Raw genomic sequence first — 25,646 nt, 5'->3', positions numbered from 1 at the left:
TTAAAAATCGACCACCTAAGAGTGATCGTAGGAGGAGGACAATTGAAACAGAAACAAAAATAGCTGTTGATGGTTAGGGCAGTGGTGGGTAGACAACTTTGTAAACTCACCTTGGCAGGTGAAGTCCAGGAAGCCTTGAAAAGCATATGCACCCCTCCCAGCTAAGAAGGTGTTTGAGATATGGGACAGAGTCAAGTGGCTGTTAAGACAGTTTACCCTCATCTTTGAACTCAAGAGATAGTATCAGCCCTTTATAAGATTCAAGGACACCCCCAAAGAACCCCTTTAGAAATGTCAGGGTAGAAGGCCAAACAACTTAAATAAAGAGACTCCTTAAGCGACCTAGAGGAAACACGGTCAAATATGTGTAACATTTTCAAGAGTGTGCCCTTAGAGAATCTGCTGATAAGGTAGTATATCAATGGTATATGACATCTGAGCAGCTCCCCACATCTATCCAAATGTACTGCACCCTTGCTAGGCTTGTTATACTGTAAAAGGAACCAGGACTCACATTTGGGGAGGGAGGGTGCACAGGAATTACCCTCTTTTGGACAGAAGCTCTAAATAACGTGAAGGGGTTTTTGGCTTATGATATTCCAGTAGACACATGGATGATTTTGCTGGAATTATCGGATGATCACTCTGATGTACCCGATAACCTCAGAACAACTTTGTTATAGCATGTGTCGGGGGTAGCCAAGAAGTTTATAGTCGTATATGAAAGAAGACAGACCATCCTAGCACTGTGCAGTGGTCTGGGAAGCTCTGGCAGCTGATGGCCTTTGAGACACCAGAGCATGACCATAACCACACCGAGTAGAAATGTATAGGAATAGGGTCCCCCCTAGTGAAATATGTCCAAATTGTGGTTGCAATGTTTTCAGACACCTAAGTAGAGAGCTCTGAAACTGTTTACTGACATAATCAAACACAAACTGTATCATACTACAGTCAATCGTGTGGGGGGTCTAATGTCTTAAAATAAGTGCTTATTATGACATTGAGTTCTGTGTTTGCAAGATATTTGAAAAAAAATGACATTTTGAAAATCATAATTCATTATGTAGATCTCAAAAAGGGCGAAACACACTATTGCAGAAACACTGTCCAATTGTAATAAAGCTGGGTTTGGCCCACTTCTTTATGGTATGATCTCACAAAAGAAGTGGGTTAAACGCCAGTGAACAACCATTTATATAAGGTATCAAGTTTCCCCTGACCTACATTATAAAGATATTGCAAACTTGATTGGTTCCAAGAGAAAAAAGCCAAAAATTGGAAACTGGAACATGTCTTATTGTGAACGTTTTACATATTTGCCACATGGGCTATTTTCTTGTGGAACACATTCAGGCAGACTTGGCTTTTCAAGTAGCACAATGCTGCATTCTGGAACTTTTAGTTTTTTTAACAATTCAAAGTAGGGGCTGAAAGTCACATCGGGCGTGGGAACAGCCATTACAACGCTAGTTTTACCACGCGTTGCTTTTACATCGCATGCATTACAACGCATGCGATGTTACAGCGCGTGGTAAAACCACGCATACCATTACATCGCATGCGCCTTTACAACGCATGCGATGTAATGTGTAATGGCGGCGGCGGCGGCTATTCACGTCGTTGTGAGGAAACGTAGGCTGTTTCCTCACAATGACGTGAAGCAAGTAGGAAGGAGGAAGCAGGATCCCACGGCGACGCTGGATAGGAGAGAGGTAAGGGGGTTTGTGCATGGGGTGGGGGTTACTTCTGTAGGGTTTAGGGTAGTTTAAAAGTAGTGTGGTAATGTTTGTGGTGTGTGTGTTTTTTAAAAACGTTTTAGTGTGTGTTGTGGTGTTGTCATGTTTGTTTAGTGTAGTGTATTGGGGAGTGTAGTGTAGTGTAGTGGTTATGTAGTGTAGTGATTTAAGGTTTTAGGGTAGTGTAGTGTTTGTTTATTGTAGCGTATTAGGGTAGTGTAGGGGTGGGAGTAGTGTGGGTAGTGTAGTAGTGTTTTAGGGTAGTGTAGGGGTGGGAGTAGTGTGGGTAGCGTATTAGTGTTTTAGGGTTTAGAGTAGTGTAGGGGTGGGAGTAGTGTGGGTAGCGTAGTAGTGTTTTAGGGTTTAGGGTAGTGTAGGGGTGGGAGTAGTGGGGGCAGTGTAGTAGTGTTTTAGGGTTTTGGGTAGTGTAGGGGTGGGAGTAGTGTGGGTAGCGTAGTTGTGTTTTAGGGTTTAGGGTAGTGTAGGGGTGGGAGTAGTGTGGATAGCGTATTAGTGTTTTAGGGTTTAGGGTAGTGTTGGGGTGGGAGTAGTGTGGGTAGCGTAGTAGTGTTGTAGGGTTTAGGGTAGTGTAGGGGTGGGAGTAGTGTGGGTAGCGTAGTAGTGGTTTAGGGTTTAGGGTAGTGTAAGGGTGGGAGTAGTGTGGGTAGCTTAGTAGTGTTTTAGGGTTTAGGGTAGTGTAAGGGTGGGGGTAGTGTTGTAGTGTAGTAGTGTTTTAGGGTTTAGGGTAGTGTAGGGGTGGGGGTAGTGTAGTAGTATTTTAGGGTTTTGGGTAGTGTAGGGGTGGGAGTAGTGTGGGTAGCGTAGTAGTGTTTTAGGGTTTAGGGTAGTGTAAGGGTGGGAGTATTGTGGGTAGTGTTGTAGTGTAGTAGTGTTTTAGGGTTTATGGTAGTGTAGGGGTGGGAGTAGTTTGGGTAGCGTAGTAGTGTTTTAGGGTAGTGTTGGGGTGGGAGTAGTGTGGGTAGCGAAGTAGTGTTTTACGGTTTAGGGAAGTGTAGGGGTGGGAGTAGTGTGGGTAGCGTAGTAGTGTTTTAGGGTTTAGGGTAGTGTAGGGGCGGGCGTAGTGTGGGTAGTGTAGTAGTGTTTTAGGGTTTAGGGCAGTGTAAGGGTGGGAGTAGTGTGGGTAGCGTAGTAGTGTTTTGGGGTTTAGGGTAGTGTAGGGGTGGGAGTAGTGTGGGTAGCGTTGTAGTGTTTTAGGGTTTAGGGTAGTGTAAGGGTGGAAGTAGTGTGGGTAGCGTAGTAGTGTTTTAGGGTTTAGGGTAGTGTAAGGGTGGGAGTAGTGTGGGTAGTGTTGTAGTGTAGTAGTCTTTTAGGGTTTAGGGTAGTGTAGGGGTGGGAGTAGTGTGTGTAGCGTAGTAGTGGTTTAGGGTTTAGAGTAGTGTAAGGGTGGGAGTAGTGTGGGTAGCGTAGCAGTGTTTTAGGGTTTAGGGTAGTGTAGGGGTGGGAGTAGTGTGGGTAGCGTAGTAGTGTTTTAGGGTTTAGGGTAGTGGAAGGGTGGGAGTAGTGTGGGTAGTGTTGTAGTGTAGTAGGGTTTTAGGGTTTAGGGTGGTGTAGGGCTGGGAGTAGTGTGGGTAGCGTAGTAGTGGTTTAGGGTTTAGGGTAGTGTAGGGGTGGGAGTAGTGTGGGTAGCGTAGTAGTGTTTTAGGGTTTAGGGTAGTGCAGGGGTGGGAGTAGTGTTTTAGGGATTTGGGTAGTGTAAGGGTGGGAGTAGTGTGGGTAGTGTAGAAGTGTTTTAGGGTTTAGGGTAGTGTAGGGGTGGGAGTAGTGTGGTTAGCGTAGTAGTGGTTTAGGGTAGTGTAAGGGTGGGAGTAGTGTGGGTAGCTTAGTAGTGTTTTAGGGTTTAGGGTAGTGTAATGGTGGGGGTAGTGTTGTAGTGTAGTAGTGTTTTAGGGTTTAGGGTAGTGTAGGGGTGGGGGTAGTGTAGTAGTGTTTTAGGGTTTAGGGTAGTGTAGGGGTGGGAGTAGTTTGGGTAGCGTAGTAGTGTTTTAGGGTAGTGTTGGGGTGGGAGTAGTGTGGGTAGCGAAGTAGTGTTTTACGGTTTAGGGAAGTGTAGGGGTGGGAGTAGTGTGGGTAGCGTAGTAGTGTTTTAGGGTTTAGGGTAGTGTAGGGGCGGGCGTAGTGTGGGTAGTGTAGTAGTGTTTTAGGGTTTAGGGCAGTGTAAGGGTGGGAGTAGTGTGGGTAGCGTAGTAGTGTTTTGGGGTTTAGGGTAGTGTAGGGGTGGGAGTAGTGTGGGTAGCGTTGTAGTGTTTTAGGGTTTAGGGTAGTGTAAGGGTGGGAGTAGTGTGGGTAGCGTAGTAGTGTTTTAGGGTTTAGGGTAGTGTAAGGGTGGGAGTAGTGTGGGTAGTGTAGTAGTGGTTTAGGGTAGTGTAAGGGTGGGAGTGGTATGGGTAGTATAGTAGTGTGACAGTGTTTTTGGGTTGGGGCAGTGTAGGGGTGGGAGTAGTCTGTTGTGTAGGTGTAGAGATAGGGATGTTACTTACCTTGCATACTTTAACCACATGTATAGCTTTACCACGTATGCCTTTGCGTTGTAATGCCATGCGCGGTAAAAGCATACTCGTGGTAAAAGTATGCGATGTTATGGCATGCGATGTCATTGACATTGCATACTAATACCCGCGTTGTACTGGCATGCGTGGTATTAGTATGCGATGTAATGACATACATCCCTCCACTGGCTTCCTGTATGGGACAAAATCAATTTCAAACAAGCCTCTTGGATGTAAAAATGTAAGAGCAACCTTGCTCCCAAGTACCTGACCAAGCACATCCACCCCTATCTACATCCATGCCTACTCCGAAGTCAATCACAAAATCTCCGTACTACATTAAAATCCTATTATGGGCAAAGATTATCAGTTCAGGGACCAGTTCTCTTACACTCTCGGCTGCCTTAGGCATTCTTTCATCTACAGAATGATCTGCACAGCCCTTTAAAAATACTTTTTCTAAGGAAACACTATGACAGGAACCAAGAGACCCCAAGGGGTAGTGTACACATTATAAGTATAATTATATATATGTACATCAGCCCATTAAAACAATATGGATGCCGCCAATGGTCAGTAGTTGATGTTGAACATAGTTTTGCAAATTCCACAGTGGTTTACGTGATGAGCTTTAAAATAATCTGACTCTGGTGGTGTTTCCTCTACAAACAGTAACCAAATTGCTAATCTATTGATACATTTAGAATAGCCTCTACGAAGTAGAAAGGGAAAAAGAGGCACTAACAATTCTGCTAACATTTTTCATATTTCATATTTAGAATGTTTTCCCACCACTTTGGGGCTGGGAGGGACCCTGATCACAGAAGAAACCGATGAGACAGCGCCTAGCCAAGCACTGTGAGAAATGAGTTCAATCTCTCTCAAGCATTTGGAAAATTCTTCAAATGACTAGGAAATAGGCGAAGCCTTGCAGGGGGTCATCACAAAAGCCATCTCCACATCTTCTGTCCACATAAGCAGTGCATCCCACTTAAATGTATATTTGTACTGATTCACAGGGAGGGAGGTACCCTATTGAGAATGTCTCTCCATTCTAAACTGTGGGGGCCAAACATACCTTTATTTATCATAAAGAAGTAAGATTTATCATAAATAAGCATTTCTTTAATTATGAGAAGCAATCCAAACCCATACAATTTGAAATTGGATCTGTCACAGTTTCAAGTCTATCATCTCATCTCCACCTCAGGATATTAGTTTTGATCTTACTGCTCTACCTTACTTCACATAAGCAGGGAATGCCATTGGTCCAGAAGCACAATCTGGTAATCAAGTGGAAAAAGAAAAAAGAGAACCAATAAATTCTTGCAGCAGTACTGGGCCACACCTTTCCACTGCAATTCGCCTCATAAACTCCAGAATGAAGGTACTACAAGTAGTTGTGCAGCTGTGTACAAAGTGAGCCCGGTCAAGACAGACTACTTGAATGACACTTGACCACAGAGATGTCTTTAACGCCCACTAAGCCTAAAGTAAAACTAGGACACCACCCTATAGACCATAAATGTTGCATTTTCCTGATACATTGGGTTTCAATCCAATGCAGGAAGGCCTGTACACTGACAGAAAAGTAAAACAACATATTGATGAAATGCCTTTCTGATAACTAGTCCAAAGGTTTTAGCTTACATTCAGTTTCCCCTGCAGGTGCATCCTATTCTTTATACCAAAAAAGAATGAGAGAAAATCAGCTTTAGTTATAGATTGCTACCAATTGAACTACCTAAATTGAAAAAGTATATACAATCTAGCCCTATTCAATGTACTACTGGATTAGACAAAGATAACCCCTATTTATGGTGAACTTGATTTGAAAAGAGCCATTGCAACATATCCTTAATATGCTTTCAGGCTTATCTAGGATTTGTTCTTGTCTACATGTATGACATTCCTGATTTTCTGATATTGCAGAGCTCCCTTTTCAACATCTCAAAGACGTTCAACAATGCACACGCAGCCCTTTGACCGTTCCCACCAAACTCCCAAATCTTTGAATCTGCCACATTAATCTAACAGAAGTAATTCGTACTTCACTCCACTGACTGCACATTTCCACACACCGATTCAGACTCTGCCCATGGTAGACATGGTAGAATCCTCGGAATGTGGCCTCAGACTACTAAACAGCATTGCATGCCATACTAATGGCAGCCTGGGCGCTATACAAATGACAAATAATATAAATTAGCTACTGTGTTATAGCTGTACAAATTACTGTACTATGATTAATTTCCATCACTTACTTTTCACCAATCACATTTTTGTGAATATTTGTTTCAAGAGGGTTTCACTTTGCTGTTTTAGAAAAACAAAAATGTGATTGGTGAAAAGCTTTAAATAATCTAGTAAATAAGTTATTTCAAGATGGGCACCCAAGGCGACTTTCACTACAAAATCTGCAGACTTCTAATTAAATGCCCAGAACAACTACACTGACCTTTTCACAACACCCAGACCATGCAGATTAATTATATTCTCGCCACAAAAAGCTGCAAGTTCAACATACCACATGGATTCAACTTATCCATACATGTATCATCTAAATCTGGACACCAACATCCCATAGGCTAATTTGTTATTATTTTTCTCCTCCACCAGAAAACAATATTGTTAGACACCACAGATGATGGGTTATTAATGCGTGAATTGTTGTACTTTGTATATCTTTTATTGCGTTATTTGAGTTTATTTTATAATAAAATCAATACAACTCTATGAATTTAAAATATAAAATGACTTGGAGGCCTTCAGATACCCTGGTGGGCTCCAAGTACTCCAGAACCCTTCTCATAACAACTGACAAAGTGTCAGACTCCCAAATCGCAAACAAGAGTGGGAGCAACAACACTGATTTTGGATGAGTTCAAATTCATATGTGACTCACAGACCTTCACATTCTCTTGTGTTTCTCTGGCCTGTTGTCCCTCAAGAAGGCCTCCAGAAGTCACGATCTTCAGATTTCAAGACCTTCAAGTGTCCCTATGATTTTTAAGGCCTTCAAGTACACTTGTGGGCTCCAAATACTCCAGAACTTCTGAAACGTCCTTCTTAAAAATGACTGACAAAGTGTCAGTCTCCCTAATCTCAAACAAGGACACTGGATGCAATACCACTTTTGATGCCTTCAAATACACCAATGACTGAGAGACATTGAAGGACACTTGCAGTTCTGAACCTTGATGTGAACATGTTATTTGTCACCTCCAAGGATGCAGCTTCAAGGGAAATTGACCTTTCTCCATTCTTCACAGGTTGAAGACTTCTACTCACAAACACATGGTCTGACAAACTCTTCCAAGTGAAAAAGGAACTCAAAGAAGGCATCCAACTTATAACGAACTTGAAAAAAGTGAAAAGAAGATACAAATTGACATATTTTTTACTAAAGCAGAATATGTGCAAGGTAAAATTAACAACTCACGAACAACCCTAGAAGACTCTTTGAATGGGTGAAATCTAATTCCTTGCGATTTGACACTATTCTTACAGCCATAAAGCATCGGAACTGAAAAAACTTCTTAGATTTGTATCCCAACAAATCTCGCGGATTAATACCCTCTGCAGGAAATACAGCTTTAGCCACTCATCACTTCATGGCAATCAATGGATCCCTTGTTCAATAATTACTGACGACAATCAAACAAGCACAATTAAAATCAAAATGTAACTCTCCTGATACAGTACTGTCTTATATTTACAACAAGAACTTTCATTTGTTCTACAGTCTTTGGTGTTATTTAGTGAATGATTCTCTGAATGAGGCAGTTTTTCTCAACTCATTTAAAATTGGTTGGATATTTCAGTGTAAAAAACACTGCACGCAGATCCAAACTAAAGGTCAGATTTTGGGATAACTACCTAAACCTCTTTGCCTAACAAAGGTTCTTAAAAAAAATGTGCCACTATTCAGCCAAACAGACATATCAAAGACAACCATCTACTAACAATCATTCTGGGTTTAAGAGTGGGTGTAGCACTGAAATCGCAACCCTCAAAATACATGATGACATCCATACTATACTGGATGATTGCACCGACTGCCTGCTTAATCTTCTGGCCTTATAGGTAGCCTTGGGCACAATTGATAATTTCAGGATTTTACAGGTCCTGGATACCTGCATGGGCACTGTGGATGTGGTCTTGAGATGGCACAATGGTTTTCTAACAATTCATCATTATGTTTATCAAAAGCTGCCTGTGTGACATGCAACTTCACACAACCAAGTACAGCCTTTTTACCTGAATATGAATCTACTGAAAATATTTACAGAGGAATCCGGGTGGCCATTTAACAATATGCAAACGGTAACCACCTCTACACGAAGAACTCTTCTTCTCTTCAAATTTTGCTACCCTTAAGAGTTGTCTGCAGAAGATACAACCCTGAATGTTTGCCAATCTCCTCATTGTAAGCCCAGCGAAAAGTGGGTATCTCTTAATGAAACATCAATATGACTCTAAATTAATAACGTTTGGCTTACTGAACTTACTCATGAGGACTTTTGTCCTCTTGTGGCTCCTCTGCTTGCATTTTACAACAAAGTAAGGCAACACACATGCTTGTAATGTGGTGTTTTCAAGCCTCCATCCCACTGGCAGTTTCTTCTTTATTTGAGATAATGGCCAGCGGGGGGTAATTTTAGGATCTCTTAAATGCACACAATTAATCTTCCCATAGCTTCACGAGGTGTGAAAGCAGGAAAGAAAGGCATTAACAAAACTCAATTAACGGTTAAAAAAATACAACCTACACATTTTATTTATTCAGTAAAACAAGCTTAAAATGTTAGTTGCCTGCCAAGATGTCCCACCTGCAAATATCTGGTATCCTGTTTTTTAATTTTTTTTGGCTCTTGCTTCACACTCTTCTAGTGTTCACTCAAAGCCATAGGCCCGTCCTTTGACATGCATTTGTTCCTGGCCCTGTCCTATGACCTGGAGGGTTGCACCATTCATGTCCTCACTTATTGACACACTTCCGTCCTTGTTGTGGGTTTAGCTTGCGGAATGGTGTTGCCAGCATTGAGTGTTTATTTAATGCATGAATGTGACTTTAAACTTTTTACCTGTGACCCTGAAGTGGAGGTCTACCAGCAGCCGCTTCTCCACTGTGGTGTAGGAGTGTCGCCCCCCCTCCCCCTCCCCCCCTGCCAGCTGCCTAAACGGGAGGAACGGAAAAATAAAATGATAATAAACACGTTTAAATTACATGGGGGGTGGGAACTGTAGTGGGATTCTGCAAAAAGGTGCAGAGCGTGCAGACGATTATTTAACCCTTTGGGCGTTAAGTCCAATATAAGGATATCGTCCGCATATAGCAAACAGGAGATTGGAGTTCCCCCCAATAATGGGGCGATACCATCACAAGCAGGTAAAGACTTAGGGAGATCTGAGATGTACAGGGAAAAAAGCAGAGGAGCCAAAAGACAGCCCTGCTTTAGTCCGTTGATGGTAGGAATGACTTGAGACAACCCCCTTTCCCCTCCTTGAAGGACTTGGCACCATGCGTCTGAGTGAAGAGCCCGAACCAAATCTAACAGGAGAGGGGGCATGCCTAGGGCAGATAGCTTTCTCCACAGCAAGGGCCGATCCACGTTATCGAAAGCTGTGGAGAAATCTATAAACGCCGCAAAGACTCTTCCCCCACGAACCCTTACATATTGGTCAGAGATTATCTGAAGTGCGGAAAGGTTGTCCAGGGTGCCATGTCCCTTACGAAAGCCTGTTTGTTCTAAGGGTAATATGCGACTCCTATCAACCCAATCATTAATCGAGTATAGGAGACATTTAGAGAAGACTTTACCGATTGCGTCGAGCAGGGCGATTTGGCGATAATTCTTGGGTACATTCCTATCGCCCTTCTTAAACAAAGGCACCAATATGCTCCCTTTCCAGGACAAGGGAATAGTTTTACTCATAAAGCAAAACCTAAATATAAGAAAAATAATTTTGCTCCAGGCGACTGAATCCTGTTTCAAAACAGATACCGGGAGCTCGTCAGGCCCCATTGCTCCAGAAGGGCGCAGTTCCTTTATGGCCAGTTCGATAGTTTTTTCAGAAGGGAAATCTATTGGAAGATTACTGTCATTACAGGATCCCTCATACTCAGCCACCGGCCCATTACTGGCATATAAATTAACAATATAATTGACCCAAATTTGTTCAGATATGGGGATTGGATGGGGACTGACTCTTGTTCCACAGCCCTCCCCAATTAGAGACCAGAATAATCTTGCATGACCGTTGACTACGGCCTCTCGCAAATTAATCCATAAAGAATCCTCTTTTTCTTTTTTTATTTTAATCTTGACCCTACGTCTCCTTCTTTTTAAGAGGACTATTTTGCGGTATCTTTCGGGGGGATCTGGACAAATATTGTTCCCTCACCAGCTTATTTATTTCCTTATTTAGGAGGATGATCGATCTGGGGAATATGGTCTTTTTTGTGGTTAGGTTGGATTTTCTTGCTACTAAAGTGACCTCTTTCATAAAGTCCTCAAAATGTAGTAATTCAACCCCTTGCCAGTTATGAAGAACTTTTACTGTTTTTTCCAGGATGTGCTCCAGGCCCTTCATGGCTTTTGAGTTCCAAAAACATCTTCCTGTTTTATTACTAAAGTTGACCGAGTCGCCATTGAGGGACCAGGGGTCAACATTAGGAGGGTATATGGAGAGGGTTATAGTGATCACCTTATGGTCACTGAATACAGTCTGAGAGACCGCCAGATCTCTCAGGAGATAAAAGGCGCAATGTTCAATGATTACGTAATCCAAGATCGACTCACTTTGATTGGATTTGTGCGTAAAGTTTGCCGATGTATCGGAAGGAAGTCTTCCATTTGCTATAATACCCTCTGTTTCGGACAGTTCTTCCAGGAGCAATTTCCCTCTCTTATTTGTTCTGATTTTAACTGGGAAAAGAGCTTGTGGAATTTGGAAAGATTCCTCTTTGAACTTGTTTCTAAATAGATCCAAGCTTGAGTTCGAGACTTTGCAGTTAAGATCTCCCAATAAAATTACATGGGGGGTGGGAACTGTATCCTTGATTTGTTTAATAAAAGCAAAGAATTGTTTCAATACAATATTAAAACAATCATCGGTGGGGATATAAGCATTTATTATTACCATGGGGTTCATCTTTTACACATTATCAAGACTATACAGTGTCACTGCCTGGAAAAGGTTGCTAGGATCTAAGTGGTGGGAATAATTCCACTTTATCCGATTAGAGAGCAGGCACGCAATTCCCCCTTTAGCGTGCCCTCTCTTAGAGGGGGAAGCCCCTCCTTCCAGGACAAAATAATCCCTCCCCACAATCATTTTGTCCACACACCACGTCTCTTGAATGCAGATCACACTAGCGTTCAGGGAATAGAGATACTGCAACTTTTCGGGACTGTTATTAATTCCAGCAGCGTTCCAAGAGAGAATTTCTAAGCTGCTGCTAAAGATGAGAAAATAATTTCGGGTTGTCAGTTGATTTACTTGATAGAGCACCAGGCAACCAATTCCATTGCTGACTGTCCTCTGCTTTATTACTATTTGTGGATAAAAAGGGAGGAGTTACATGTGTCACTAGCCGTTTAGATTTAGAAATGCATATCTTTAAGTCCTCAAAAATGATAGGAGGACCGGCTTGTCTCCAGCCCAGAGACCTCCTATCTGAGGAGCCGTCTCTGCAATTGGAGAGAAGAGGCATTACGTCAATCCCACGACTCTGAAAGCTCTCAGCCTGCTTCAGAATGAGGTTCACAATAGGTTTGGAGTAGAACCTTACCCTGATGCACGACCCAGCCTCAACTCTCAAAATAGAGACCAAATCAATGTCATTAGATTGGATTAACTTCAAACTCTCCATCTCTTTGAGATGGAGTATTAAGTCAGGCTCAAAGAGAGGGAGGAAGTCTAACGTCAGCGTGTCTATACTTTCCTCTGAGAGATTTATTTAGAGCATACTGCACCTTCTACCGAGGCATAAAAAGAAGGAGCCGTTGGATTAAGGGCAGATGCTACGCTAGGAGCAGGTTTTATCATCTTCACTATCGGAATAAGATTTATTGACCTCCCCAAACCTATATTAGAACTTCCTGAATTAGGATTCGTACAACTGGAGATGATGTCATTGTACTCTAAGGGGGGAACTGGAACGTCGTCTATTTGCGTATTTGAACCCTGCCTCAGATTTCCATCTTCAATCGCAGCAGTAATGGGCAGAGAGTTATTTTCATCACTCTTAATATGCGGGTCTTGAAAATCCCCAAAAATTATTTGTCTCTGCCTCTTTTTTCTATATCTGCGGATAGGTTTCCTCTTTTTTCCTCTAATCCTTTTAGGCTTTTCCATTTTTGCTTTTTCCCCCTTCTCCTTAGTCTCTTGGACAAAAATAGGGAAGAGCTCTTTATCAGGTTTTAAATCAGCTACTTCACCAGTTTCCTCTACAACTTCAAGATCAGAGTCCACAATACAATTATAAGCAGAAGATTTAGGGGCTGAAAGTAGCTCGTTTCTAATGGAAACAGCCGGGGCATTCTGGGCTGAATTATGAAGGGGGTCCAAGGGCTTGGTTCCTGGAGAAATATCAGTACAGGATTTAGGCCCTTGCCAACCAACATGAGGATCAAAACAGGGTACCTTTTCCAAAGATTTATCTAATAGGACCTTCAGTATCTGGGTAACTGTTTCCAGGACACAATCAGAACTACCCACAAATTTACCCAACAACAATAATATAGAGGACAACAGATGTTCTAAAGCGATCAGGGACTCGGAGATGGGTTTATCAGGTCTACCTGGACAGGGGGAGGAAGTTAGATGAATACCTGATATGTTCAGCTCGGGACTCTTTGAGATGTTGGACTGCAAGGATATGTCTTGGGATTTAACAGAAGGGGTACTACTATAAAATTGAAGGCCTGACGGGGTAGAGACGAACTGGGTCTTAGTGGCCTCAAATAATTTCAAAGATCCCTCTACTAAGTACCGCCCACAAAGCTCCAAGTCAATATCTAGCAGTTGAGAGTCCTCATTACCTACTTCCCTTGGGTGGGAACCACCTACTAATTCATGTATCAAGTTGATCCCAGACTTTGAAGAAATATTATGCTGCTGCACACACTCAACTCTGAGAGCGGGCGACTTAGCGTTATGGGAAGCAGTAAATTGTGTTGGATTAATTCCCTCACAAACCTGTGAGTTCTCGGCTAAATTATTTTCCATATTCGGACCCTCCAGAGCCAGCCTAGGCGTCCCCACAGGGGAAGGGACGACATCAATATCCTTATTTGCAGTAAGTTGCTCCGAGCCAACCCCCGTTGTCGTATTCTTATCTTTAGACTTTTCCCATAAATGGAATAACTGACACTGGCCCTTTAGTTGCAGGTTTTGGACATCCTTATTGCGAAGTGGCTTAGATTTAGTCTTTGCACAAGACCTTCCTACCAAGAGTCTCCCTGAACGAAGCTTTTTAGCTGTCATGTTAATATTTCAAGTCAGGGAGAAGCCAAATACAGTATTAAATACAAGCAGATAAATAAGTAAAATAACACTATAAAAGTTTAAGCATAAAAAACTATATGGAGCTGAAATTATCCAGAAAAGAGTCAATGTCTATGCCAAAACGAGGAAACAAACAATATAATAGAACAAACGAAAATAAAAAGGAAAATGAGTGGGCCCAGCCCAGCCTACTTCGGCCTCTGACGGCCACAGACGGCCCGCCCTTTGCCCGGGCTTCGCCCGGCGCTCCTGCGCGCTCCCGCGCTGCGGGGGCTTCTATCAGTTATGTAGTGAGCGTGGTGGGCGGGTCCGAGCTGGGGAACGCTGACCAGGTGTTACCGGTCACGCAGGGACTCCTGGATGTTGGAGTGCCTGCAGCGCTCACAGTCGCCGGCTCAACCCCCCTCCGCCGCAAACAGCACAACGTCCGCACACAACAAGCTGTCCCCGGTGTCTTCACTCCGGAAGCGGCACCCAAAGTGGGCTCTGTCCCTTTAAACTCCCTCGACGACGAGTCCTCTCCTTCAAGGGTCCACGGCAGTCAGGAAATCCAACAAAAATACTCCGTCTCTAATTGAAGTTAGCGCTATCAATGTCAATATCAGTGTCAATAAGCGCTACTGCTAAGCTTCTGTATTGAGCTTCTGTGCTTCTACGTGAGTAAATTTGGTAATATAGGAGAAGCCAGAGATGGGGGGTGATGTGGCGAGATAAAGGGGGCAGTAGGGAATCAGTGCGTCAGACTGACTCACCTTGCTTAGCTGCTCTCGCCCATGGAAGCTCTCACGTGGCGTGTCTCACTCGCACAGACGATGATCAAATGCCTTAATTTCCAGGCACCACAGCTCCGGGCACCCACTGCTTCGCCTCCCTCGTTAGTGCCGTTGATACAGATGCCGAGTGGGGGGAAGTTCAGTAATCTCCAGGCTGGTCTCAGTGGCTCCTGCGACTCCCGCCGCCTCTGGGGTAGCCCTGGCTGCTACTGCTACCGCAGCCTGGTCGCCCAAGGGCTCTCACCTGAATACTTCCACTACAGGGAGGCCTCGCTATAGTTTCCGCCTTTACCGGGATATTCCTGGGCTGGGCTGCTGAGTGTTCCCGCGGCTTCTGGAATGCTCCTGCCGCTGTAGGGAACCTTGCTGCAATCCTCCGCCGCTTTCCAGACTGACCCCGAGCTGACCAAGAGCTCTCGTGGCCCCAGCCGGCTGCCTGCCGAGGGCTCCCGCCGCTACCGGGCCGCTCCCGGTTTTTGCCCGCGGCCGCTGCTGCAAAGGCCACGAGTTCTGGCGGCCACCAGCGGTCACGCTCCCGCGCTCTGCACTGGACGGGCGGTGGTGCAGGGAACAGCCAAGCCCCCAGCCTGAAAGCCGCTCGCACCGGGGGAGAGGCGGAGCGGCCGGAGAGACCGAGAAGGGTCAAAATCTGTGGCGCTGCCTGTCAAACACGCCGTCTCACTCGCGTCCTCCAGCAGAGCTCAGCGCTCTGTGATCTACTGCTTCAGTCCACAAGATGGAGGTGAGGTATTTTCCCAGGCAGCAGAAGTGTATCGCTGACTTTCCTGAATATGGAAGGAGGAGACCTAGACACTGAGGTTGGGACAGAGGAGACAAGGCTCCTTTTGAAATTCAATTAGGCCTTTATCTAAGAGGACCTGCTGATTAACCTTTGTGCATCTCTGCCGTATAGTAGATGGAAGGGTGGGCCTGTGGGCACTGTTGTAAAGGTGAAGGAGACCCCATTAGTTGAAGCCAGTCTTGTGTCTCTGTCTTTTCCCTGATTAATGCTTAGGGTGGCCATTAATACCCAGGCAAAGAAAGCTCACAACTGTTTGTGTCTCTGATATAGATGCTTCAAGTTGGAGACTACCTTGCCATGAAGAGCATTTCTCTACACAAAATCTGTTTCTGGAAGTTCAGGCTGGACTGTTCCCATTGGAGAAGGGTCAAGACTCATTTGCATATGGGTTGGCCCAAACTGAGGTGGCATGGAGTGCAAAATAATGATGAACTGTGATGCAGCTCCGATTAATTACGAGTGGCTAATATTGATTCAAGCGTTCCATTCATCACTTTTAGCATAAAAGTATGTCACCCTAAGTGGGACTGTGGTTATTTCACTGGAATCTGTAAATTAGTTAGTTAATTGTTCATATCACCATCAACTACTCAACTAATGGTCCATTGACCAAAAGAAGAGTGTTGATCCGTGAAGATGAGTTAGACATTAAAGGTTCTCAAATGATATTGAGATTAAAGTGAGTCAACTAATCAGGATTGTAGTGAAATTATAAAAACTTGATTTCCCCAGCGGAAACGAACGAGGGAAATTGAGTGTGTCTATGGGCCCATTTGAAATTTCTTTTTTTTTGTGTGAAGTGTTCACCCCTGGATTTCCGATGGATCAGAATCACCACTACCCGGTTCAGAAAGTGCTAAAGTGCATATCCACTTCTTCAGTCAATTTTGACTTTATAATAGTGGTAGTCAGTGACCCATGTGTTGTTCCAGTTCTAAGCTCTCTTTGAGCAAGGAAGGGAGTGAGTGCCTTGCAGAGTACTCAGAGAACTGCTGTGCAACCAGAGCCTGACTGCCATATTTCGAGAGGTGATGGGTACATCACCTGAAGTCTTGCCTGCAAGGAAGAAGCCGTTCTTCTGACCTGAAGCACCCAAAACCTAACCTGCCTTCTGATATAGGTAAAAAGCCTACAAATCCTGCAGTTGGTGTGTCTCTCAAGAGAGAACCAGAAGCAGCTTGACCCGAGGGATGAGTGGGTCTGCCAGAACAGCTAGACTGAGGACAGTTATAGGCAGACCCTGAAGATTGTGCCTACTGCATCGAAGATTTGTGACCAAGCCCACGGTGCCACTTCATCAAACAACTGTGCCTGAGAGAACTGTGATGCTGCATTGAAAAAATGTGTCTGAGCAGACTGTGCCACCGCTTTGAAGAACTGTGCTCAAGAGGATTGTTGCGCTGCACCAAAGAGCTATCTCCTAGTAGGCTGTGCCACTTAATCAAGAAACAGTGCCCGAGGTGGATTACAGTGCATCACACACTCAGTAGCGGCTCCTCTGTTAAGGCAGACGTGCATCGCCCCACTGCCTTAAAGCAGTTCAATGGAAAAAATAAAATGATAATAAACTGAAGTTATTATCATTTTATTTTTAGTATTCCAGTTGCCGTCAGGTTATGGCGGGCATGGCTGGGCTCCCCGTGTCACAGGTAGGAGGAGTGGTTGATGCTGCACCTAAAGGCCACATACTGTTTGGCCGTCCATCTCGGGGCAGCCAAACAGTCATGCACACTTTGCAGGTTCTCCATCCAGGCTGTGGAGAACATTCCCAGGCTTCCACACACCCTCTGAGCGCCGGTTTCACGGCGCTCAGACCAAACACAATGCTGCTATCAGCAGCGTTGTGATTGGCTATGGGAGTCTGGAAGCCTGGGGACTTGCTGTTCCTGTTTCCTGCGAGGAGATGCAGCAGCTTACGACGGCGACCAGCAGGTAAGTTTTATTTTTTATTTATTTCTTAACTCCTCCCCACCTTCCCCCGCCCCCTTCCAGCCATCACCACACACGCTGTGCCGAAGGCAGACCATGTCGCTGACCTCTAACCTAGAAAGCCCAAACAACGTATCTTACCCGAGTCCAGAAGTGGATTTGTTGACAACGGGAGACCTGTATCATCATTAGGCAAATAGCCCCAAAACATCACAGCTGAGGACCAGTTGTGCTTGCCCCATGGCTCCCTGAATTGTGTGTGACAAATGTGCAGACTGGGGGTTATTAAGAATTCAAAATTTGCTAACATTCGTGCCAAGAATTTTCAATTCTATTAAGGACAAGGAGGCGAGGATTATGCTTAGTCTCATTTCTTTACTGACACATAGCAGCCAATCACATTACAGTAAAGAAAAACAAAACAATACGTCACGTATGAACTCAGGGCAACCATAGAGTACACCCATAGTATATAAACAGTCTCAGAGGTAACCACTTCCTCTTTCTTTGTCCAAATCCAGTAGGAAGAACCAATTGAACATCAGAAAATCCACGGAGAACATCATCCGAAAGGGCCAACATCCGAACGAGGAGGAGGAGGAACTTCCAAAAGCCACAGGAATAGAAGAAGTCCCACGAGGAGTAGAAACTCGCAGCAAAACTTCCACAATGGCGGGTCCGGAGGAACCTCACTTGGGATCAGAGCCTGAAAAGAGACACAAAGCCGTAATACACATCCTGTGTAATCATGAGCAAATAAAGGGTGGGTAGAGCAAAAATTAAAGCATTCAGTACATTTCATCAGAAAAGAACTTATGTAGCATTGCAGAGTAACAATATAATAGATATATGCATATACAAAGGGTGGGATAATCCTCGCCTCCTTGTCCTTAATAGAATTGAAAATTCTTGGCACGAATGTTAGCAAATTTTGAATTCTATTTCAGGACAGGAGGCTCCGATTATGCTTGTTCAAAGCTCATCCACCACAACAGAAGCAACAGTAGGAACAGGCTTGAAATAGAATGTCTTAAACACGGAATCTGATGACCAATCAGCCGCTTTCATAATGTCACATAAAGAGACCCCCAATGAAAAGGCCTTAGAGGCCATGGCTCCCCGAGCCGAGTGAGCCCCGAAAACAGAAACATCAATGCCCGCTTCCTCCATAAGCCATCTTACCCAACGGGCCAAAGTGGCTGGAGCAACGGGACGAAAGGGTTTTTGCAAAGCAATCAACAATTGACCCTGCATATCAGATCGATAAAGAGAAGTACTCACCTCATACTCCTTAAGGCACTGAACCACACAAAGGTTGGGTCGAGCCGGAAAAGAAGGATACGAAATGACCTCCGTGTTAGTTTTTGTGCGCCGGGAAAGGCGAAATGAAACACCCTCAGGCGTGAAACTACGACCCGCTAGATCTATAGCGCGGACGTCAGAAATGCGTTTGCAGGAAAGCAAACACAGTAACATAGTAAGCTTGGCTGAAAGTTGCTTACGAGATAATAAGGAATTAATCGGCCAAGCTTCTAGAAAACGTAGTACCACAGAAACATCCCAGAGGGAAACATATTTAGGTTTAGGAGGAGTAGCCATACGAATACCTTTCAGAAGTTGGGCTACGAGAGGATGTTCCCCAACTGGCTTGCCATCGACAGGAAGATGACCCGCCGAGATGGCGGAACGGAAATTGTTGACTGTGTAATAAGCCAAACCCGAAGAGGAGGACAGAGAGGACAAAAAATTGCATATCAAAGAGATATCAGCCGATGTGGGATCAACTTGCCGTTGAGCACACCAATCACTCCAACGCTTCCAGGAACTTCTGTAGCGCTTGTGAGTGTTAGGGGCCCAGGCATTGCTGAGGAATCTGGCAGCGTCCTCAGAAAGGCCTGGCACCGTCCAACGTTCCCCGAAATTCGCCACGCCAGGAGAAGGAGGGAGCCTGACTGAACCAGGGGATGCGGATTCTGCAATGGATCTAGAAGGAGATTCGCTCTCTGAGGAAGAAGAAAGGGCAGGTCGCATGCCATCTCTAGAAGAACAGGGAACCACGGTTGAGCCCGCCAGAGAGGGGCAATCAGAATCAATTCCGCCTGAAAGCGCGTCACGTAGGCCAGAACCCTCGGGAGCATCATGAATGGGGGAAACGCATAACAGAGGGATGTCGGCCACGTCTGAAGGAAAGCATCGGTGGCAAGAGCCTCCGGATCCGGTCGCCAGCTGAAGAACTGGGGAAGTTGGGCGTTGAGCCGGGACGCAAAGAGGTCGATCAGACACGGACCCCAGTTGCGAAGTAGTTGGCGAAACACCCTGGGGTGGAGTCTCCAGTCGCTGAAGTCCCTCAGATGTCTGGAGTTCCAGTCCGCCACTATATTGCGAGACCCGGGAAGGTACTCTGCAATAACAGTGATCTTGTGTTGGAGGCAATAGTGCCAGAACTCCTTGGCAATCTCCGCCAACAATCGCGACCGAGTACCCCCCAGCTTGTTGATGTAACGCACTGCGGATATATTGTCCATCCGGAGAAGGATGCAACAGTGGGATTGAAGAGGCGACAGGCATTTGATCGCAAAAGACCCCGCCAGCAACTCCAAACAGTTGATGTGGAGCGAAAGTTCCCGCTGAGACCACCGTCCCCCCGTCGAGACCGGACCGCAGCGGGCTCCCCAACCCCAACGACTGGCATCCGACTCGATCACAACCTCCGGGGAGGAGCCGAAGAGGGCTTTGCCGTTCCAGGCCTCCATGTGATCCAACCACCATTGCATCTCCAGCTTGGCCTCCTCCGAGAGAGGTATCAAATCGGAATACCGGAGGCCCCGCTGCAGATGCTGGATCTTCAGGCGTTGAAGGGCTCGATAATGTAGCGGCGCTGGAAATATTGCTTGCAGAGAAGACGCCAGAAGCCCGACTACTCGTGCTAACAACCTCAATGACACAGTCGGACTCGAGATAATGGAATTCAATTCTTTCTTGATATAGCGAATCTTCTGCTGGGGCAGCAGCAGCTGACAAGTGATGGAGTTGACTCTGAACCCCAAGAAATCGATGACCTGAGAAGGGTGAAGCACAGATTTGGGAACATTCACCAGAAACCCGAGGGACTGGAGAAGGTCTATGGTCCAGTCCAGATGGGTCATTAGTCGGACCGGACAATCCGCCAGAAGGAGGATGTCGTCCAAATAAATGATCAAACGGACCCCACGACTGCGGAGCGATTCCACTACAGGACGTAACAGCTTCGTGAAACACCACGGTGCCGACGAAAGGCCGAAGGGAAGGACTTGGTATTGATACCAAGTCCCCTGCCACTGAAACTGCAGAAAACGGCGATGTGGATGGAAGATCGGGACCGAAAGATAAGCATCCTTGAGGTCCAAACGAACCATCCAATCCCGTTCCCTCAAGAGGTCTCTCAACAGATGGATACCCTCCATCTTGAAGTGTCTGTAAACTACCCCCGCATTGAAATCCTTCAGATTGAGGACCAACCGAGCACCTCCTCCCTTCTTGTCCACCAGAAAGATCGAGCTGGCAAAGCCCTGCGGATGACGGACTGTCGGCACAATGGCCCCCTTCAACACCAGAGACTTGAGTTCCTCTGTGATGAACTCCTGACTTTCCTTTGAGAAGTGAAGAGGGAAGGGAGGACGAGATTGGTGAATGGGATGATAAAATTCGATTTTGAATCCCTGAACTGTTTCCAGCACCCAAGCATCGCCTGAGATTGCGCGCCAATTGGCTAGAAAATGGCGGATCCTGCCCCCCAGAACAACACTGCATGCAGGAAGAAGCCTCACCTGAAGCGGCGGAATCTTGACGTCCGCCGGAGTAGCCACCTGAACCTCCTTTCTTGAACTGTCCACGTCCTTTTTTGGAAGGGTAGAAGTGAGACCGCTGGGCATAACCGGAATCCTGATGGCCTCCCTTTTGGGACTGGTTCCCACGTTGAGTGGATTGGTATTGACCGCGGCCGGACGACCGTCCCCAGCTTCGTCCGGCCTTGTTAAAAACCGGACGCATGGCCCGCTTCAAAGTGGCCTGTGCCTTGTCAATACTACTAAAAGTGCTGACAAAATGGGTGAGTTCCTTCAAAAAGGATTGACCAAAAAGAAGGCCCTGAGCAGCAGCACCTGCCTCCGAGGAAGAAAGTTCAGACAACTTCGGGTCCAGTTTTAGAAGAATAGAACGCCGGCGTTCACTCGAGAGGGCACAGTTGGCGTTCCCTAAAAAACAGACGGCTCGCTGTGCCCACTGAATGAGCTCGTCAGGATCGACAGTGGAGGATGTCTCCTTGGCCCGGAAGCCCAGGTCCAATATTTTAGTGATTGGACCTAAAAGGTCCAAAACCTTATCCTGACAAGCCCGCCAGGAACGATCTAGACCCTTTTTGGGGTCCTTGGAAAATTTGGTCATGTATGTAAGGATAGTAGGGTCGACCTCCGGCGTGTCCGCCAGGTTGTCCGCCAAATCTGGTCGCGGACACTCTGAGCGAAGACGCGCTCGAACATCTTTGTCAAAAGGGTGCCTGATATATTGCTGAACATAGTCAGCCACAGCCGGGGAAGGAAGCCAGGCGGAAGAATTCGGGTGCACAATATCCTCGGGCTCAAAAGTTAAAACAGGAGGCCGCGAGGAGGCATCCACAAAATGTTCTTTGCACTTACGTTTTTTGGGGGGAGGAGGCAAAACCTCCGACGAAGAGGAGGAAGCATCATGGTCATCGCTCTCTACCAATACAGGGACAGCCTTGGATTTAGAGGACAAGGAACGAGCCAACTTCCTAAAATCCGAAGAATGGGGATTACCAGGAGATGAGGACTTCTTTGAGGGAAGCCAACCTTGCTGTTGCGCATATTGCGTCAAATGGCGCTTCAGGGGGGTAATGGCGCGAGCCATTGCCCTATTCATAGAGAGCTGCACCCCTTTGTCGAGTGCCTCCACCAGGTCCTGCTCAAAAAAGTCAGACCCCTCCTCCTCAAAGTCACCTTCCTCCTCAAAATGATAGGAGCCACTCATGGTACACTGGGAGTGTAGTAATTCAGCCCACTAGGTGACAAGGAATCCGGTATGTCAGTGACACAGTCCGAGGGAGTGAAAAAACCTCACAGTCAGCAAGAAAAACAGTAAAAAAAACTGCTTAGAACACCAGAATTAGAGCGTGGAGGGAGGCTTGCCGACCAAAAAATCACCACTCTAGGCAAAGCCTATGCAAATTCACAACCGGGACCTTTTTCCAAGCTCCGGCGTCGAAAGGGACAAGCTGACAGGCAGTGGGCGCAAACGTCAACAGACGCGTTCAGGAGCCGGCGCTGTGTTGACAGAAACACAGCTGCGCGAGGAAAAGCCCCTAGGGACAAAGGTCGCGCATGCGCAGACACACGGCTCGCCCGACAGCTCAGAAGCCGACTCGCGCTGAACGCGCGCGAGGCAGGACAGTCCCCAACTCCCTCCACCAAAATACGGGACAAACGGCAGCAAGTGCCCGACCCCGGGAGGTGACACACGCTCCCACCGACGCGCCGGCCGAGTGTAAGGAACGACGACCAAGACGGCAGTAAGAGCGCGAAAATAAGCGCCAAAGCAATATTAAACAGCGCGCACAAAGCGGTATTTAATGAAACTCTCAATACAAGTTAAACATTCAGAGAATAAGAAATATGCACTTAACTGGCTGCGGAGCAGCAAAGAAAGAGGAAGTGGTTACCTCTGAGACTGTTTATATACTATGGGTGTACTCTATGGTTGCCCTGAGTTCATACGTGACGTATTGTTTTGTTTTTCTTTACTGTAATGTGATTGGCTGCTATGTGTCAGTAAAGAAATGAGACTAAGCATAATCGGAGCCTCCTGTCCTGAAATAGAATCATAAATCTCATGCACCATGTCACATTTTTAAATGTATCTCAGATAATTGTCTTTCAGTTTATGTATCATTGATTATACTAACTTCACTAGTTCTAAATTCACATGACAGCGTTAAGATAGCGTAGCTTCTAAAACTTCTAAAAAATTCTGTTCATGGATTTTATATTTATTTGTACATCAAATCTGTACAGTATTTAATGTTACATGATTAAAAGTTTACAAATGTATGGATTATGCTTTAAAAATAGACTCACTTGACTCAAACATTTACTTTTTATTGCTCAGAGATTAATTGAAGTAAGCGTGGGTATGGTTAAGAAATAAACACGTTGCACTCATAAAGTTATATTCTTATATGTAGCAAAGACTGAATCTCAGCCTTGCCTGTAAAATAAACTAATCCCTTCTACAAGAGGGATGTTACAAAGGTGTGACATAACTGAATGTGACGTTGACGTTGCTTTAACAAGCTGTAATTTATTTAAGATATATTAAGCCATTCACAGTAAATACGGACATAAACATACAACGAATTGCTGAATTTATGCTAATTTTCAACATAACATTTTGTTTTCTTCATTCATCCTTTGTACTGCATGCACGCTACTCACCTTCTGTGAATCTTGCAGCAACATTTCTCTCTTTATTGAGATTGTATTTTTCAGGTGAAATTGCAATGTCAGGGTTGTAACTAAGCAACAGGTGACTTCTAGGCATCAGATGCCTGCGGTACACCTGGCTCTCCCCCGTTGAACGGAACTAACAAGAACGCGAATTGAGCTCTCCCGTGTCCTTTTCATTGCACATGCCTACAGACCGAGGAATCAGCTGGACAAGCTCAACAACACCACCCCCGTCACAGAAGATGCATACGGAAGAGGGGAGACATGGGGCTTCAGTCAACCAATCAACGCTTCGCTTAGAACGTGTCACTATTTCCTGCTTAGGCAGCGCTGCACAGCGAAGACTACAGTGGAAGTACAACAATTTTCCAGTCTGCACTCGGGATTTCGACAATATAGTAGCCATCTTGCAATGGAAGCACTACTGTTTTTTTCGTAAGACGATTTAAACATGTACTGGAAAGAACTCACAGCCTTTAGGTAAAAACGGGAACTCTGGAATTTATCACTTCAATTTAGGCTTACTGATTTAAATTACATTTGAAAAAGCATGACAGTTAATATTAAGGTTGTTAGCAGTATACCTCGATCAGGGGTGTAATTGCTGAACATCTATTGCGACCTATCCACGAACTGGAGGCGAAGAGTTGATATCACACAGAGAAACAAGGGTCGGAGTGTTTTTTTTTTTTTAAATAACTGCTACAAAGCAATGGGCAACAAGAAAAAATACGCATACATGCCAACATTTGAGAACAGGAATTTGGAATATTTGGGAAAAAACGGAGATTGTATTTTCCCCTTGACTTCTAATGAAGCAGAGGCAATTTCGGGAGTCCTTGGGGTCTGGTGGCTGGCGTGTATGAATATATTATTAAATCTGCACTGGTTTACTTGTCGCCAACAGTGACAGCTTATGAGTGACATTTCTAATATGATTTCATAGTGCGCATGAGTGACATTCTGCTGCCAAATTGTGACACCTCGAGTGACACTTTCTTATGAGCAAGTTGTAGTGTAGTCAATGAAATGACGAGCAGTAAGGCAGAGGTAAAGTTAAAGAGAGTTTTATTGTAAACTCTAAGCTAGAGACCTCATCCTCTAAAGATCAGCATACAACTGACTTCAGCTTGAGGCCAAACATTCTAAACAGAGTAGATTCTACATTAGAACACTATGCACATGCATGAGCCACAGTATACAATATAAGAAGGAAGGCTCAGCTCAACTAAGAATACCACACACGTCAAATCAATGGCCAGTATTTTGGTGCCTCAAAGTGCGTTTTCAGTGTTTGCATCCATAAGTATCACACAATCACTCCCATTCTTCCCTTAACCCCTTCCGTGCGGGGCGTATTTTCCGCCTGTGCTGACTCCGCCTTGCGCGGGCGGAGTCATGACGGAATGGTTCCGTCATCAGCACAGCTCAACCGATGCTGATGACGGAACCATTCTGTCATCAGCATGGAAGGGGTTAATACCACTTCGGGCAATAACAACAATCCACTCACTGTTATTATCTTAGCAGAAAAGTTCACTTTATTAAGACAGGTAAACAGCATAATTTTTTCCATAAGAACAAATATTGGCATATCAAGAAAAATCCCCATTTGCAATTCAAGATCCCCAAAAAGTATCTTATCACAATAAAACCAACTATTTCAAACAAAACTTTAGAAATACCCCCATGTACTGTTTTTTTTTTTTAATATATTTTTATTGCAGGAATTAGCCAAAGTTACATGGCGGTCCGTTGACACATTATCATTGACAAATAAAAGAAAGAAACCCCGGTAAAGAAATACCACTAACACACAGCCATTCAGCCCACATCCCGGAGGCTGGGGGGCGTTTACGTTGAACCAATGTATGAGGGTCTAG

General features: G+C 45.1%; 1 protein-coding gene across 3 annotated transcripts in view; it reads right to left on the bottom strand.

The window, feature by feature from the left end:
• Positions 1–24,100, bottom strand: part of LOC147708584 (uncharacterized) — a 111,678-nt gene extending 87,578 nt beyond the window's left edge. The window contains exon 1 of one of the 3 annotated variants that reach the window (XM_086927257.1): positions 23,752–24,100. In XM_086927257.1, the coding sequence (XP_086783383.1) occupies positions 23,752–23,775 (24 nt within the window). In that variant the 5' untranslated portion in view covers positions 23,776–24,100. The remainder of the gene's footprint in view (positions 1–23,751) is intronic. The other 2 variants (XM_086927258.1, XM_086927256.1) reach the window with 2 other exon arrangements.
• Positions 24,101–25,646: the final 1,546 nt, after the last annotated feature.

The sequence above is a fragment of the Lissotriton vulgaris genome, chromosome 6 (assembly GCF_964263255.1).
Source record: "Lissotriton vulgaris chromosome 6, aLisVul1.2, whole genome shotgun sequence".
NCBI lineage: Eukaryota > Metazoa > Chordata > Amphibia > Caudata > Salamandridae > Lissotriton > Lissotriton vulgaris.
Note: the sequence above shows the minus strand (reverse complement) of the source record. Positions and strands in the feature narration are given on the sequence as shown.